The 16,788-nt window shown below is 42.5% G+C and overlaps 2 protein-coding genes across 2 annotated transcripts in view; both read right to left on the bottom strand.

Annotated features, from left to right (window-relative positions):
* The window catches only part of SLC19A2 (solute carrier family 19 member 2), a 17,515-nt gene extending 9,293 nt beyond the window's left edge, over positions 1-8,222 (bottom strand). Inside the window, exons 1-4 of the mRNA XM_009289800.2 lie at positions 8,092-8,222; positions 6,266-6,332; positions 6,036-6,132; positions 2,869-2,949 (exon numbers count right to left, since the gene is read on the bottom strand). Of these exons, the coding sequence (XP_009288075.1) occupies positions 2,869-2,949; positions 6,036-6,132; positions 6,266-6,332; positions 8,092-8,222 (376 nt within the window). The remainder of the gene's footprint in view (positions 1-2,868; positions 2,950-6,035; positions 6,133-6,265; positions 6,333-8,091) is intronic.
* A 2,062-nt stretch (positions 8,223-10,284) lies between these two features.
* Positions 10,285-16,788, bottom strand: part of F5 (coagulation factor V) — a 36,156-nt gene continuing 29,652 nt past the window's right edge. The window contains 7 exon segments of the mRNA XM_009289689.2: positions 10,285-10,525; positions 11,534-11,716; positions 12,515-12,663; positions 12,821-12,965; positions 13,608-13,763; positions 15,137-15,231; positions 16,316-16,387. Of these exon segments, the coding sequence (XP_009287964.2) occupies positions 10,337-10,525; positions 11,534-11,716; positions 12,515-12,663; positions 12,821-12,965; positions 13,608-13,763; positions 15,137-15,231; positions 16,316-16,387 (989 nt within the window). The 3' untranslated portion in view covers positions 10,285-10,336.

Below are 16,788 nucleotides of genomic sequence, written 5' to 3'. Positions count from 1 at the left end.
CGGGCCGGCGCGGGCTGCGGAGGGGCATCGCCCCCGCCCCGCCGGCGTCGCGGGCGCGTGAGGGACACCTGGAAACGGGCTCCGCCCTTGAGCTTGAGCGCTGCCTTCCGTACCTGAACGGCGTAGGCGCGGAGCCCCTCAAAGGAAGGGACAGCGTGTTTTATGGGTTATGATACACGTCCAAAGCTAACCGCGGGGAGCAAGATCGACACCCCTCTTGTGTGCGCGCAGAAGGAAAACACAATACGGCGTGGCGGAGCTCCAGTCACTGCTGAGGTCCCCCCGCAGGCTGCTCTCCCCCCAGAATTCCCCACCTCCCCCTTCCCCCGAGGGGCAGGGACAAGCCTTTCCTGAAAACCATCTCGACAGAGAGATCCTTTACCTGCTGTGCTGTGCTTGTTCTTTCTTTCCTGGCCCAAATGCATTCAGCTGCTGACCTCTGCCACTTTCTTCCCTTTAGCAAGGTAAGAGCTGGAACCACTTCTGTGGTTTAATAAAAGCTGCACCTTGCTGTGCAGCCAGAAGAAATATTAGACAAGAAGAGAAAATAAACCTATTACATTCAAAGTACTTACCTAAAGCTTTGCCCAGGACTACTATTCTTAAAGCTTTGCCAATCCTTCTCTAAACGGTTTGCTGTTCTGCTACTCCATCTATTCCACACTGTCTTTCTATCTACCTGCTTTGCCTTTCCCTGTGCTCCGCTCCCTTTATCTCCACCACATTGTTACCTCTGCTGAGGCTTCCTACTCTATACCTACAGTTTGTTCTCCAAATTGGCTGATGCCACAGAAAGTTCACACCAGGGGTCAGGCCTCCCACCTGTGCAATTGCCTATCCTGCCTCCTAGCTGGGGTCAATGCTCGAGGAAGCAAAAGCCCTCAGAAGGCATCTGGCTATACACAGTTGGGTGGGCAAGAACAGGTTCCTCTCAGCCCCAGAACAGATAACCTGAACCACAGAATTTTCTCCATCGTCATAGCTTAATAAGCATAGCTACAAAAGGTTTTAGGGCCACAAGGTTACTCAGCTCCCTGTAAAACACAGCTAAACACTCTGGTCCTGTATCATCTGGCATCAGTAGTTTGCTGCTTCTGGCTGTCTTCTGGGTCTAGCAAAATTTCCTTTCAGTTGTTCTCAGACCGTTGCTCCTCAGTGTCCCCATGTTCTCTTTCATTTGTAGGTTTATTAGAAAAAAAGAAGAGGAAAAGATGACAATTGCCGTTTCACCACACTTCAGCTTGAAGCAAAACTCTAAATAGAAAGACTCAGCTCCTGTTAATACTGGCATCTATCTCAATCATTTGCAAGGAACTGCTGATCTCTTAAAATAGCATGGTTAGAGCGAAATGAGCCGAAACAATGACTGATAAACAAGTTGCCATGGGGAAGTGAACGGAAACGCACAGTTCCCTCTCGCTTAGCTCTTAGCAGCCCCTCTGTTCTGCTGGCATGTGGCTCAGTAGCAGGTCATAAAAGGATCTGGGCTGTTAGAATGAGGTGTAGTGCATCTTCTTACCGATCTGGGTCATCGCTTCACACCAAGCAGAGGCGGGAGGAAAGAATAACACCTTGGCGTTCCCATGGTGCGCCCTGCCTAGGGGCAGCAGTTCCCACAACTTCCAGGCTGCTTACAGGATCTGATGGGTGGCCTTGGTCCTTTCCAAAACAGCAATCCCTAGAGTTGTGCCACTGGAGCTCCACTGCTGTTTCCAGAGGATTGGCTGAGGTAGAAGGAGTTGTGTCAGCTCAAGCCGTTTCCTTGAAGCGATACATAGTCAACCAGTCAGTCAACCTCCGAAGTCAGTCAGTCACAGTCAGTCAGTCCTCCAAAAACTGCATAAGAAAAAGAACCTGCAACATTTTTATTTAAGTACTCCAGGTTTTCTTAGGGTTTCTTTTGTTCTCAGAAGAACTCACCTTATTTTGTTTTCATGGAATATTTTCAGCCTTTGGAAACAAGACAAAAAATTTTATTCCCTGAATTTTTACTTCTGTATTTCCTTCCCTAGCCTTCCTCCCCATTTTCTCTCTCCATCTCGCCACTCTACTAGAAAAAGTAAGGTCAGGTTAAGGGTGTTTGATAGTAAAGAAAAACCTCAAAACTTCCAATATTTTTTTCGAAGATGGAAGACATAAGCTGTGAAAAGTAGGGTTTCTCACACTTTCTTCCCTTAATCTTACCTGCTCCCTACCTCTCTCAACAAGCACACACTTTTTGCAGTGGAAAAAAGGAGTAATAGGAAGTTTAAAAAGAAAGAAGAAGGAATAAGGGAAGAATTTCTACCCTTCAACTGTAATTTTTAAATTCCGAAACCAAAATAACCTTACAATTTACGTTAACGTTAAACAAAGATTGGTTTCATCCTGAAGCTACGTGTTTGTTCATTTCTAGCTTCCCAGACAGGTTATGTGAAGAGTGTCTTGAAAATGACTACATTCCACACAGGATGAAACCATTTTCCAGAGAAAATAATTCTCTTACCAGAAAGATTTGACCAATTTGAGTGAGTGCTCATATTCTGAACACTTCCACATAAATAATATTACTTGGAAATAATTATAAAATCTTTCAAGACCATAACAGTCAGGGCAAGTCTGCCAGAGAGGCACCACCTGCACATCTGTGACCTGAACCAAATGAGTGATAGTTGCAGCGTGGACGCAGTGTGTGGCGGCTGCCCTTTACAGACACAACTCTGGCTCGTACAACTCCTGAACATACCCCGGCGAATAATATTTTATACAACGACATAGCTCACGTAGTAGTACTGGACAAAACCCTTCTGTGCTGGGTTACTCGACCACTCAGAACTGCCTTCAGAGCGTATGAGTTTCCTCAACCAACTTCTTTATCAGAAGCCTCACCTTCATACAACTCAGGGCTGTCGTACACTAGAAGGCTCTCTTGCCGGCCAGGGGACACGCCGGCTGTGTTTTCCTCCTCCTCTGTTGCACAAGGGAAGCTACAAATCTGTCTGTACTTGCCCAGAACTCTTCAGATTTTCAGATCAATTTCAGAAATTGCTGCTGGCCCTTTAGAAGAAAAGGATCACACCAAGCCCTTCAGCAGGGCGCTGTTGCTGCTTTCCTTAGTGCTCATGACTAAGAATCCCTTTTTGTCTGAATCTAGGGTGGAATCACCCCTAGAGGATGCTTGATTCAGCATGACATCCGAGCAACTCATCTAAATGCACACTTCAGTCTCCAAGCCAACAACATTTTAAAGGTCACATCTTATCCACACCGTAAACTGATAGGTTTCACCCAAAAATGCACCAGAGGGGAGTGGTGTTAACCAGTTCTGGCCTGCAGTTTATTGTGGAGGAATTTATAAAATATACGTGCAAGAAAAGTTCTTAAAGTCTTGCCAAGTTGTTTGGAGAAAAGCTTCTGCAAGTTAAAAACTTTCTGCACTCTCGTGAAGCCGTTCTTCAGAGTGCTCTGTCAGTATGTGAGAGCACTCAGATGGTACAAATACCTCAGAAACTCTCCAGAAGGAGGAAGTAAAACAGATTTGTCTTTGCTGAGCATGGAAGGAACAAAGGCACATAAATGTGAGAAAAGGCAGCAACTGATTTCTTTGTTTTTATGATTTTGGCCATCGTAATTAATTTGGGGAAGTAGACTCCGTTAACTAGTATATATGTTGAAATGCAACAGAAGTAGTGAGAACAAAAAAAGCCAAATTATTTCTGAAATTAAGCGTGATTGGTTTAGAACAAAGCCTATAGATGTAGCTATCTGTAAGAACTTTGAAGGTCTGTGTCTTCTAGTTCCCCCCTCTGACTGATCCTTTGATAATTTGGGGGCTTACAAATATTATGCAGCCATGAAGGGTAAATTTAAAAGCTCTGGCATTGATTACTTTATTCAGATAGTATGCCTTCATTTCTGTTACTTCCTGTTCTCCTAGGGTTTGTTAGTTCCACACTTTTAAGATGTCACCTGTTGCGTAAATATGAACCCAAATTCGAGAACACAGCCCTGTCCTGCAAGCACAGAGCATGTGTTTCCCTGGCATCAAAACCGACGGAACAAAGTAATTTCACTGGAGGGAAGAATGCAGTGTTTTCCCGTATCAGGACCTCAAACAGTAAATTACTGTTTTTAAAAAAGCCTTAAGAAAGACAACAGAATTGACTCAGCTTCTTGATCCCTTCTTAATCCCTTCTTAATTCCTTTAAAATTCCTTCCCCTCTTCAAAAAATAAATACGCGTAAATTCTGCTAGGATATTCTTTGAATGCCACAGCTTTTTTGGAGCCATTCTGGAGCCATTCCGGCTTTTTGAGAGCAAGAAAACTCTCAGAGGTACATTGTAATTTCGTATTTTAGAGAGGTGAAAGGAGGGACAGCAGTCATTGTCATAAATATATTGCTATAATCCAATCAATTGCCCTTGACCTGTAAGAAAAGGTCCCTTGCTACAAGAACGCAACAGCTCTTCTCTGTAGCATGGACAGAGCATATTTTCTGCTTCCGTTTTACTATACACAATCTGGAAGTCCAAGATATTTTGGTACTCTAGTTCAACACAAATTCATTTTATTTTTCATTTTTCTGAAACTTCACTGCTTTTTACCTGTAGTTCATGCCCTGATGTCCACACGTTCCACCATGTATCTCCTCCAGCACTGCCTTCATCACCTCTAGTTCCATACATGCTAGATCTTGTGTTCAGACTAGTAAACCAACTATGTCCTGAAAGCTCTGCATGGGGGGGAAAAAAGCAGCACTGCAGTTTACTGGAACACAGCTGATAGAGAAGCCAGTGTAAAATCCAAGCTATCAAGACCTGCAGATGCCTTAGGACAAACAGCAGCCATCTCTCCGAAGTATTGGAGTTGTCAGGAGGCAGGCTGCTATCGAAAGCCTCTGGCAGAGAACTTCCCTCATCCTCCACGCACTGTAGCAGGCTCTGCATTTGACACAATGCAGGCTGAAGCACACACTGTTGGGAATAAGGCATTTATGGCTGAATTTGTGGAATCACTTGCCACAGGATATCAGATTAACTCTTGCTCTAAGATGGATCATGTTGTACAGCATTATACATTTCCATTATGTACATAACATTTTAAAAATATTTTGCAGTCAGCTACATGGGGAAAAAATGGAAAAGTCACTTAAGTCTGCTACAAATGGAGACACTGGTGGACAAATTTTCAGGGGAAGTGCTAAAAGAGAGTACAGTAACAGGTGTTACAAAGAAAAGCAGTGGATCAAGCAGACTTAGAAGAAACATATGCTGTACTTCAATTAAATGTAGAAGCACATACGTCGGTCTGAGTTGGTGCTTTTAGAAGTATCTAGGTCACAGTGGGCTTAACACAGTATTGCTCCCATTAGGAATGGTGTTACAGATGTGCCCAGGAACCCTGAGAATGATCCCATGGCCTGTCTTGGAGAGGAGTGCCGTACAAACATTCAAGAAGATGGAGTCCCTACCTGGAGCAGATTATTGTAATTAAAGCGTGATGCAAGTACTGGGTGTAACAAACAAATGGAGAATGGGGCACAGCAATGATAGGGAAGTGTGGGTGGATAAACTGGTTATGATGTACAGCTAGTGTGAATAAATATAACAAAACAAAATATAGGAGCGAGAGCAAGAAGAGGAATATTCAAAGCTGATTAAGTGGAATGACTGACTCATACAAAACGGCAGTTGGTCACCCCAAGGCAGTGTTGCATCTCATTTCTGTGGTGCCAAATAGTAACGTATTAATAAACAGTCTTCCCTAGCACAAATGTGGCCATGGGCACAGCCTTTACCTTCCTCCTTCAGGTATGTATCCAAAAGATCTTTTCCTGTCATGAAAGATACCTCCCGAGCATCACTCCTTGTGAGGTTGCAGACCCTTTTTGCCCCTTAGCACGGTCCTAAAATTCTGATCAACCCACCAGTGTTCATGGCCATTTCAGGGGGTGCTGGAGGGTGCTCAAAAGGTTGGATATTTGTCTGGAGTCCTGACCAGATTCCTACTCGATGCTTTTTCTGTAGAGTTCTCCTGGCACTTCACATGGGCATACTTTTGCCATACAGGCTCACTGATGTCCCTAATATGTAAAGTGCTCCAAAGCCCAGATTCACCTTTGCATCTATTTTGATGCACAGGTCAGGAAGTTTCTGAGAGAGTGAGCACAGAAACATGATCTGCATTAACTTTAATCCATGGGTAATATACAACTTTATGTCTCCATTATGCTTTGCTGTGCCAGTGGTGCGGAGAGGACCACCCAATTTGCAAACTCCTGGAAACCTTGGTGAAGGTGAGCTGGCTCAGCTTCAGTCCATCTACCTCTGCAGTACAGGCATTATGGTCAGAACTGCCAACAGAAAAAACAGCAAAATTGGAGGTTACATCTAGTCTATAAGCAAGTGGTGTGCCTACTGATTCATATAAGCCTACCTGAATCAGCTTGAGACTTTGCAGGGCAGTCTGTACAAACCTGTCTGAATACTAGGCTAATGTGTCAGGGTCTGAAGGAACTACTGCGGTGCTGCTGTCAGTAGCTACTTTAGAGCTGCTCAACTGTCTTTACATGTACTTCCACCTCATTTCCAGTCCCAAGTGCAGGCACAACCAGTTTCACACTTCTGCTTGGAGGAGTACAGCCACCATCTCTAGAAAGCAAAAGGAAATGCTTAGCAGCAACTAGTGAGAAAAGCATGGGACTTCATGCACAGCCATCCCTATGCTATTGTCATCTGCAGATGGTCAGCTTTGGGCACCCTGATGCCTCCTGGAAGCTGGAACGAGCGTTAGAGGGCAGCAAGTCCATTATAACGCTGCTTGAGGCTAAAAGCGGTTAACTTTGGACCTTTGGATCAAGAGGCCAGTGTGAAGGCATCCAACCCAGATTTGTGAGTGAAGAAATTATTGGCCACATGTGAATGCTCTGAACTCTGGCACCACATTTCTCCCTCAGTCCGAAAGAGCTTGTGTTTGCTAACATTCATGCTGCGATACGCATCTTTATTCTTTAGTTTGAGAGAACCGCAGGAACTTTTGCTCCCCTTGTGTATTTTGCAAATAACTTCAGCATACACAGGATTTCATTCCATAGTGTGTAAAAAGTAGTGCAAGACTGACTGTTTTAACTACAAATTCCCAAAAGCCTCGGCAGATTCAATCTAAACCGGTTGCTTCATGAAAACGATAAAAGTCCATGGTTTTCCAATCATCTACAGGCTCACTAAACATAGCTTACCTTCCGTTTGGCAGATCCGGTACAGGTTATGTTTTCACATCTTCTTTGCTGTAAAAATGGACCAAGAATTTGAGCCCCCATTTGCATTTGGAAATAGTTTGTGTACTTGGTCTGGCTAGGATGGAGTTCATTTTCTTCATAGCAGCCTGTATAGTGCTGTGCTTTCGATTTGTGACTAAAACAGTCTTGATAACATGCCGATGTTTTAGCTATTGCTGAACGGTGTTTGCAGAGCACCAAGGCCTTTTCTTTTTCCCACTCTGCCCTGCCAGCGAGCAGGCTGGGGGTGCACAAGAGTCTGGGAGGGGACACAGCCAGGACAGCTGACCCCAGCTGACCAAAGGGATATCCCACACCATACAACATTGTGCTCAGCAGTAAAAGCTGGGGGAAAGGAGTTCGAGGAAGGGGGGATGTTCAGAGTTATAGTGTTTGTCTTCCCAGGTAACTCTTACACGTGCCGAGGCCCTGCTTGCCAGGAAGTGGCTGAGCACCTGCCTGCTGATGGGAAGTGGTGAATAAATACCTTACTTTGCTTTGCTTGCACACACAGCTTTGTTTCACTTATTAAACTGCCTTTTTTTTCTTGTTTTTGCGCTTCCAATTCTCTCCCCCAGCCTGCTAGGGGGGAGCGAGCAAGCGAGTGACTGAGTGGGGGCTTAGCTGCCAGCTGGGGTCAACCCACCACAGTCCTTTCTGGTGCCCAATGTGGGGCAAGAGGACTTAAGAGATAACAGCATCGGATCAGAGTGTGCTAGGTGGAATTTATAGCTGTTAAGTGGCAGGGTCCCATGCTTGCTTGCCTTACTGTGTATTAGTCTGGTGCTTAGTGGCCATTTTGGACTTCTGCTGTTTATTGTAGCACTTATCTTACTCTGCTGTGCCAGGGAACATTTTGTTGACAGCAACGGCCACGTGCCTAGGCCGGCATAGGGCCCAGGCACTGCTGCTGTTCCTGTACTGGACATACTGGAACACCAGTGTTACGGAGTCAATTTTCATCATAGCGGCCCATAGGGTGTTGTGCTTTGGATTTGTGACTAAAACGGTGTTGACAATACACCACCGTTTTAGCTGTTACTGAACAGTGTTTGCACAGCGTCAAAGCCCTTTCTTTTTCCCACTCTGCCCTGCCCGTGAGAGGTTGGGGAGGGGATGCAACCAGGACAGCTGACCGAAGTCCTATCCATTAGCAAGTAGAAGCAGAATCTCCAACCTGTAAAACTGATGCAGATGTACTGAGTCATGCTCCTGCAACCAATTTTGCAGTTGCCTACCTTTAGTTTATTATATATAAATAGATATGATTCTGTGTAATTACTTATGTAGAACCTTTAAGATCATAAATTGTTTAGTACTTATCGCACAAAATCATGGTTCTGCTGAAATTAGCGAGCATTTATTATCTGTTTTCTAGGGTAAAAACCTGACTCCAAAGTTTACATTTTTTTTCTTTTTTTTTTTTTAGTGAATATGGCTTGTATTGCAATTTCATGGCTGTATCAAACAGAAATAAGTTAAGCACCATTACAAAATATTAAGAAACTGATCTTTTAAGATGAAGCAGTTAGTCATAGTTTCACCATTTGAAATTAATTCTAATTAGTACTGAAAATTCCCATCAAGCTGAAAATTTTACTTTTGTGATGCAAAATTTCACTAATTATTGTCAAAGAGGTACTACTGTCAAGGCAAATATACAAAATAAAATGTTGATGTTTTTCATGCTACAATATAATCTTTATTTTCCAGTGAAAAATGACAACAGTTTATGACATAGTAAAAAAAAAAAACAAAAGAAAATATTTGTTCAGTTTTTATACTTTTTTTCACTCCCATTCTATACCTTCATTTTGAAATGCATGGTCCCTAAGATACAGAATTGAAAAACTACTGAAATAACTTCAATAACACTATACAAGGTTCAATCACAAACTACTTTGAAAAATCCACCCTGCTGAAGGGTACCTAGTGTGGTAAGTGGAAGTTGTGCAATTAAACAATTTACAGGATAGAAGCCAAAGACACTACTGAAAGCTTAGCTAAAAGTCTGCTGGAATAACGAGTTCATGGACTGTGTATATATTTTCACTAGATGTAGTCATCCTGGGAAAAATCCATGTATGCTCTATGCACAAGAGTAGTTCCATTAATGAAAACACTGTCAGGGCTAAATGGTAAAGAAGATGCAGATGTTTCTGTTACCCAGTCTCATCTAACCCTCCTCTCCCACCACCAGGTTGCATTCTCACTGAACAGCTATGGTTCTCAATGCCTTCCTATTCAAGAGAGCTCCCTCTCCCCATGGTCTAAAAGTTTGTATGGGACTGAATGCCAGGAGTTCTGGATTCTCACTTTGGTTCTACTGTTGCTATTCCATGACCTACCATAATCCAGGTTAAATCACTTCCCTCCTCACTTCTGGGGAAGAAAGGTATTGCTGACCCCCCCTCCCCTTGCCAGGGCACTGAAGATGAATTATGTGAAATCCACAGCATTTCAGGTGTGCTGGGTATGCAAGAACCGAATCAATAATGCAAACCCACATTCTCCGAGAAGGGGTTGCATACTCCTCAATGCTTAGTTGTGTTCTACCTTTGTCATAGTGTAGATTAAAGACATGTGGAGGCGAGGCCACCCCTACAATCATTTCTTACCGAGGCATTGCTGGAATGCAGCACCACAGCTCCATATCTGCACTGGTGTTCCCTCTCAGCCCTACGTATGGAGAACACCCACCTGTAGCTTTCTATTCTTCCTCAGTGCTGCAGAAGCATTACCAAATGGAGATAATCAGGGCTCAGGATTAAGGCCAGTGTCTCCATCCCCAGGGATTTAGAACTTAAAATTAAGTAAAAGTAAGACAGAGTACTGATTAGAACGAAGAAGTGATACGCAAATCAGAAGGGACTGCTATTTCTTCCCAGAGAAAAGCAGCTGTTTTCTAAAGTGTGTATTTGTAGGAATGAAACATCTGCCAGAGGAATCTCTCTCAATTCTTGCTGGCAAAACATTAAGGTCCTTTGAGGAAGCACACATCTGAACTACTAAGTATGACTGTTTTAAGGGTTTTTAAAAAAAAAAAAAAATTGTTGTTCTGCATGACGACTGACGAAAGGTTAAGAGCTCCCAGACTCGTCAGTCCTTTTCACAGCCAGACCCCCACCAAAATCACAGCCATAGAGTTCTACCCGAAGGGCAATACCATGATACCATGTTCTTGGAACGATGCGGATAAACCTGGACAGGATGGGTGGATTAAAGAAATGCTTGACGTGCCCATTGCTGTTTTCATTACCCAAGAAAACCTGCAAATACACAAATGCACAATTAGTTAAAAGGCAGCACTTCAAAAAACCCTGGTTTTTCTTTTTAAAATGGTTCCAAGCTGTTGCATTAGCCATCCAGGGTAGATGGACTGGCTCATTTCTGATTTTACGTAAGATCACATCCAGGCTTTTCCTAAAACGCTGGGTCAAAGCTAGTGCAGGCCAGGAGTATCTGAGTCTGAATTAAACAGCCTCTGTTTCCATCCACACCATGAAATTTGCCATTCTAATTTGGATGGACTAAAAAAAAAGCTTCCCTTTTAACTTTTTACCTCTGCTAATAGCCCTTGTGGGTTAGGTTGGTGTAAGGTGATAAGGGCAACAGTATAAAGTACTGTGTCTGCTCTGTGGGTATCTGGAGCTCTCCAAGATAGAGGGGAGCAAATAATTATTTGACTTTAAACCACCCAGCCTCTGTTTCCATCCACACCATGAAATTTGCCATTCTAATTTGGATGGACTAAAAAAAAAGCTTCCCTTTTAACTTTTTACCTCTGCTAATAGCCCTTGTGGGTTAGGTTGGTGTAAGGTGATATGGGCAACAGTATAAAGTACTGTGTCTGCTCTGTGGGTATCTGGAGCTCTCCAGCTCTGTTACAGCAAAACTGCTCACTAACAATTTCACGATAAAATCAAAGCAGAAAAAAAAAAAGCTGAAAAGAGGCCCTGGGAAATCCATTGTTCATTCAAATTAAATGTCCTCACTCATTCAAATTAAGTGTCCTCCTTTACAAATAGCATCAGCTCCTTTTATCACAATGTTGACTGCATTCTCTACAGATTTGGAGTTCTTTCCTTTCATTACTGTTAATTACTATGATCAAAATCAGATGGATATTATGACATTATCTGTGGTAACCCCAGCTCCCTAGCATTTTAAAATCCTCTGAGAATATCTCTTTGGCTGGGTATTCTGCCTTTGGGCTTTGACTGTGCTCAGCATCTAAAACCAAGCAATGATACAATTGTCTGAGCTGAGGATGATACCTTTGCCACTGAGCTTGAATCATCTGTATAGGATTTCCACTCTGAGCCTTGGTCGCTGTATAGGATAACATAGGTTTTCACAAAGTTTTCAGTAGATAGGGATGTGACCCCCTGGGTAGCAATAGCCGTTATCTTCTGAATTGTGAGGAGATCAATTTGCAGCCACTGTTGGTCGTTGTTCAACTACAATTGATACAAAGGGTTGTCTATTAGCAAATGTGTCTGTGTCTTTATTTGCTTAAGTGAAAAATCCTGTTTAAAGATAGCTAAAACTGCATCAAAATGCACCAAAACTGTATCAAAGAAGTACAGAAGAGCAAAGCTGAGGCAAAAGTCGTAAGCGTTCTTGGTGGTCCATACAATTAACTTCTTCACTGCAGATGATGTATTTGGTGTCTTAAGATTTCCACATTAATTTCCAATACATAATGAAATATAACACAGATTTATCTCCAGTATTAAAATGCAATACATAATACTAATACCAAATGCTTATACAAAACAGTAGCTTCCAGCAAATCTCAAGGTGCTTTGTAAAGAAATGCAACTTCATTTTGAAGACACAGAAGCTCACATGCCTTGCTGAAGGTCATCCAGCATCCAGCCCCATTATCCATTAAGCTGCACTGCCTATAAACCAACCCAGGAAGGGTTTCTTTAACCCCTTGGAGCCAAATATTCAACTGGTATTCGTCTCCCGAAATTAAAAGGGCTATTTCTGCAGGGAAGTGCTGCAGGCTCTGGCCCAGAGGACACCATCCACCTCTCAAAATACGATTTCATTGATGTTGCCAGAAGTTCAACAAGTTTTCTACTGGAAGAGTTGAATGGGCTTCTTCCCAAAAGATGGCTAAAGAGCTGTGAAGTAACCCTATCACGCTTGGCACTGGATACAGCATGCAGGAAGCGCATGAGCACACAGGCAGCACAAATATATTAACGGTAGCTGTCTTGCTGTCGTCCCTATTTTTCACTTGTTACCTTGGCTCGCCAGGCATTCATCTTTCCTTTCTGATTGAGACGAGCAAGTGAAGGGTCCCATGTGTTAAACCAGAATGTCTTAACAGATGAGGCTGTTATCTGGGTATTCTTGATCTCTCCATTTTCCATTCCAAGTGGCAAAGAGCAACCTGTTAAGAGAAGCACCATGTTATCTCCAGTTCATCCAAGTAGCCATAGCCTAAGCAACAATGTTGGAATTGAGAACACCCACAATTTTAGCTTCACTTAATGTATTAGGTTAAAAATTTGCCAGAAAGGAAGCACCAGCACACGATCCATTCTTACCATCTACTTCACAGCCCAGGAGCTCCATGCGAAGAGTAGGCCTGTTGTAGGCCTCAGTTGGGTAGACTCTGATGTACCTAGCGATAATAGGGGGATCAATGATGTTCTCTTTTACCCCATAGGCATCGGAATTACCTTCAAAAATCTATTAAAAAAAAAAGAAAAAAATATCCACACAGAGTTAATTTAATGCAAACACAAGCTTGGATGCTGAAAACCTGCTTTTTAGTGAAAGTAGTCTTTTTTATACCATTAGCCCCCATCCACTGTGATAGAGCACCCTATGCTGCAGGGCAACTCGAAATATTTCATGGTCCCATCTTAGCATATTTGGAAGCGCCTGAAGGTCTCAGTTCAAATAAGCAACCCATTTCTATGCACTATATAAGTCTGTAATAAGACATTAGTAAGGAGGCAGAAGGAGACATAAGAGACAACAGGTTTTCGATTTAGGAGTGGTACCATAGAAACCTCAGGGTTTGCTTCAAGAAGGTGACATGGGCTTAGGAAATAAAAGTAGGGAGAGAGGCTTGTGAGAAAGCCAGACTCTATACAGTCAAGGTCACAGGGCCAATCTAAACTCCAGTCTAGGAGGTTCCTCACCTTGTAATTTGTCTTCTGGTCTGAATTTGATTAGATTGGTAATGCCCTTTGGGGCCTCAAGCTGTATTATTAAGTCTCTGAAGGCCATAATTTTTTCCACTATCTCTTAACATAAAACTGTCACCACACTGCATCATCCAGTAATGCTACCTAGGTTGTCACAACCCCTATGGCACACACAGACCTTTTGTGCTGGAGAGCTGTCTCCTTTGAAGGTGCTCCACTTCCGTTTGTCTTTGCTGTAAAAAATTAAGAACTTCTGGATGTACAAGGACTTTAAAAACTGCTTGGCTCCCTGCGTCTGTATCCCAGTTAACAGAACTTGTCTTTGAAAGTCCACCTAGGAACAGCAAACAGTGTTTATAAAGCCAATAATGCACAGTGAAAACCGTTTCATTCTTTGGCATCTACACAATACCTCTGAGCCCTGCATTTTAAAACCCACAACACTAACACTCTCAGGAGGAATACAAGCAGATGCCAAAGTCCAAATGAGTGCTGTCTCTCTCATTTCATTTGTGTATTTATTTGTGTGTACATTTAATTTCAGAGGCCATTTTACAGCGTTCAGCACAGCACCACAAAGACACCTCAAAAATATCTGTCTCCGTGCTAGGCAGAACTCTGCTATCCTCATTTTACAGATAGGCAAAAGGAGTATAGAGAAATTCAAGGCTCACATTTTCACAAGGTGCCTCTAGTTTTGGATACCCAGACTGAAAAAAGGCACATGACATTCTGAAGTGCTGAAAAGCCACCATTCCTGCTGATATCAGATCCAAAAACTTAGCACATAAAATCAAATCAGCAAGATGTTCCCATCAGCAGTGAAACTCATTTTTCGGGATATGCCCTCCGCATCTTTCCATGCTTTACTGCAGTAGCCCCAGCTTCTCACTACCATGTCCCTTACCAAATTCTTTCTCTTCCCAACATTACTTCCAGTTCCACATCAGATCCCCCAACCTTCTCCCCCTACTTCACCTCCACTAACTTGCTAGCATGTCAAATTTAGCAAGCCAAACATAACAGCCACCTGTTGAACTTGCACTGCAACACTCATTTGAGTCTTTTGTTTCTCCCAACTGCCAATTTTAATGAGATTTGTAAGAAATCAACTATCTTCCCTAAATTTGGGTGCAAATTTGGTATCTGGTGCGAAACTGATTGGGATGGAAGAAAAAGATGGAAGAAGTGAGGCAACTGAATAATATAGTGCTTGAAGCCATAATCATAAGCTTAATTTCCCTGTGAAGCCACACTGTACTATGTGTCAAGTTGGACATAGAAGCATCCAAAACAAACACACACAAAACTATCTGAAGCAATGTTTGAGAGTATTACACTTTAAATGATCACCCAAACATACATAAATACAAATATATACTGTTAGGTAGATGGAAGGAAAAAAAAAAGTAAATGGAAAGAATGACTCCATTTGCCTACAAAACAGTTACAGTCCTAATTGTGAGGATAACTGTCCAGTCAATGGGCCTCAACAGCAGTAGAGACTGGGTTACTCCAGGGGACGTGGACAGTTTTTGGTATCACCAATCAAGCTTGCTGCATCTTTTCAGTTTTCCCCAGCAGTCTTCTCAGCAAGAACAAGAGCAGCTTGACCTTTTAAAACAAGTTGCAGGAAAATCACAACACAGGATTGTATGGCCATACCCAGACTCAATGATGGTCAAGCACATGTTGTACCAACCATACCTGGATCCAAGGGGGTTGTTCTTTTTTCATTGTAGTGCTCCAAGCATTGTATGTTCCAGAATTGTTTAATCGGGCTAACTTAGGTTCCCAATAGTCTAGACAGAAAATTTGAATAAAGCAAGAATTTAAAGAGAGGTGCTGAAAAAAAATGGAGGCTGTAACTAGCTAATGATGTTGAGTGCTTCAGTTCTTTTCCAAACTGTCTTGGGAAGAAACCCCAACCAACAGACTCTAAAACCATAATCTAGGATAATTTGGACATGGTCAGCAACTGAAAGTCAGCTGTTACCCTGCAGTTTTATACTTGGCAGAATGACTTTAAAAATAACAGCCTTTTATGTAATGTACTGTCTACTGATTTGGAACCAGGGTCTAGAGTTTGCTAAAGAAGTTTTGGCCGCCGGCAGGATCAGACACAAAATGTGCTCTACGTTCATGGCAGAGAGCTTCCCTCTGCCTAAGGAGGTTTCCATGTTAACAACTGATATGAAATATATATGACAACACAGCTTTCAAGCCTTCATAACACTGTGGTGGGAAATGAAGAAAGAAAATTAAATCCACATAAAAATCAGTTTTCCAAAATAAGTAATTTATTTGTTATTTCGAGGGAAAGGATGTGTGTTCCTACATGCACGTGTAACCTGTATACCTTGATTTACCACTGCCCATGTAAAATTCTATCAATTTCTCTATCAAATGATCCCACTTTTATACCAGGAATATACTTGATAAATTAAAGACTCTGTCATTGCTCTGGATGCCAGGTTCCCAAATCTTTCATAACAGATACACTTTGTCCTTTCACATCTCATACCACATGCGAATCTCAAAAGCTTTTTGAACACCTGCTGTTGATTTTCAAGCAGGGAACCCAAAGGACAAAAAGATAAAGCTGGATTTGTTCCAGGTCATCCAGCAGGCCACGGACAGAGGACTCCCTGACTCTCAGGCTTGTGATACTGACAGGAGACCTGTGACACTGTTGAAGTACAACGATGAGGGCTACCTAGGACAGCTCAGTCTCTGCAGCACTGGAGAGCTTTTTAACCTGACAGTTGATTCACTGCTGAACTGGTCTTGTAAGACACATCATGAAATGCCAAAAGAATATGGAACTGCAATACTTTGCTGGGGATATTCAGGAGCATGCCTGGACCTTTTCAAGTATGAACTCACCTATATGATGTGAAGCGTTGATTTGCGAATCGAGTATAACTCCACTTGCTAGACCCATTGGGGTCCTGCACTCTAAAGAGAGCACAGTAAGTTTGTTGTTAAAGAAAAGGAGGGCTATTCCAATATATATTCTGGTGGAATCTTCTAAGACATGATTCAGAACAATTCTTAGTAATGCTGTAACATCACCACTCTCTTCCCAGAGAAGGACAAGTTAATCTCCGCGATTTCTCAGCAGATTAATCCACTGGTCACTGTGAGGAAACCTCAAATTCAAAGCTAGTATGCTGAAGGAATAAAGGTAGTATGCTAAATAATTCGAAGCTAGTATGCTAGAGGCTAAACATTTTTTCTTCTAGAATAAGTTCACAGTAACCACTCCACCCCCTCCATGAAAGCACAGAGAATCTGCTTTGGGTTTTTGCAGAACAATCTCCCAAATTTATTTTTAGTGATCCTGAAAGGGTAGAGAT

Source organism: Aptenodytes forsteri, unplaced genomic scaffold (assembly GCF_000699145.1).
Source record: "Aptenodytes forsteri isolate BGI_AS27 unplaced genomic scaffold, ASM69914v1 Scaffold61, whole genome shotgun sequence".
NCBI classification, from domain to species: domain Eukaryota; kingdom Metazoa; phylum Chordata; class Aves; order Sphenisciformes; family Spheniscidae; genus Aptenodytes; species Aptenodytes forsteri.
Note: the sequence above shows the minus strand (reverse complement) of the source record. Positions and strands in the feature narration are given on the sequence as shown.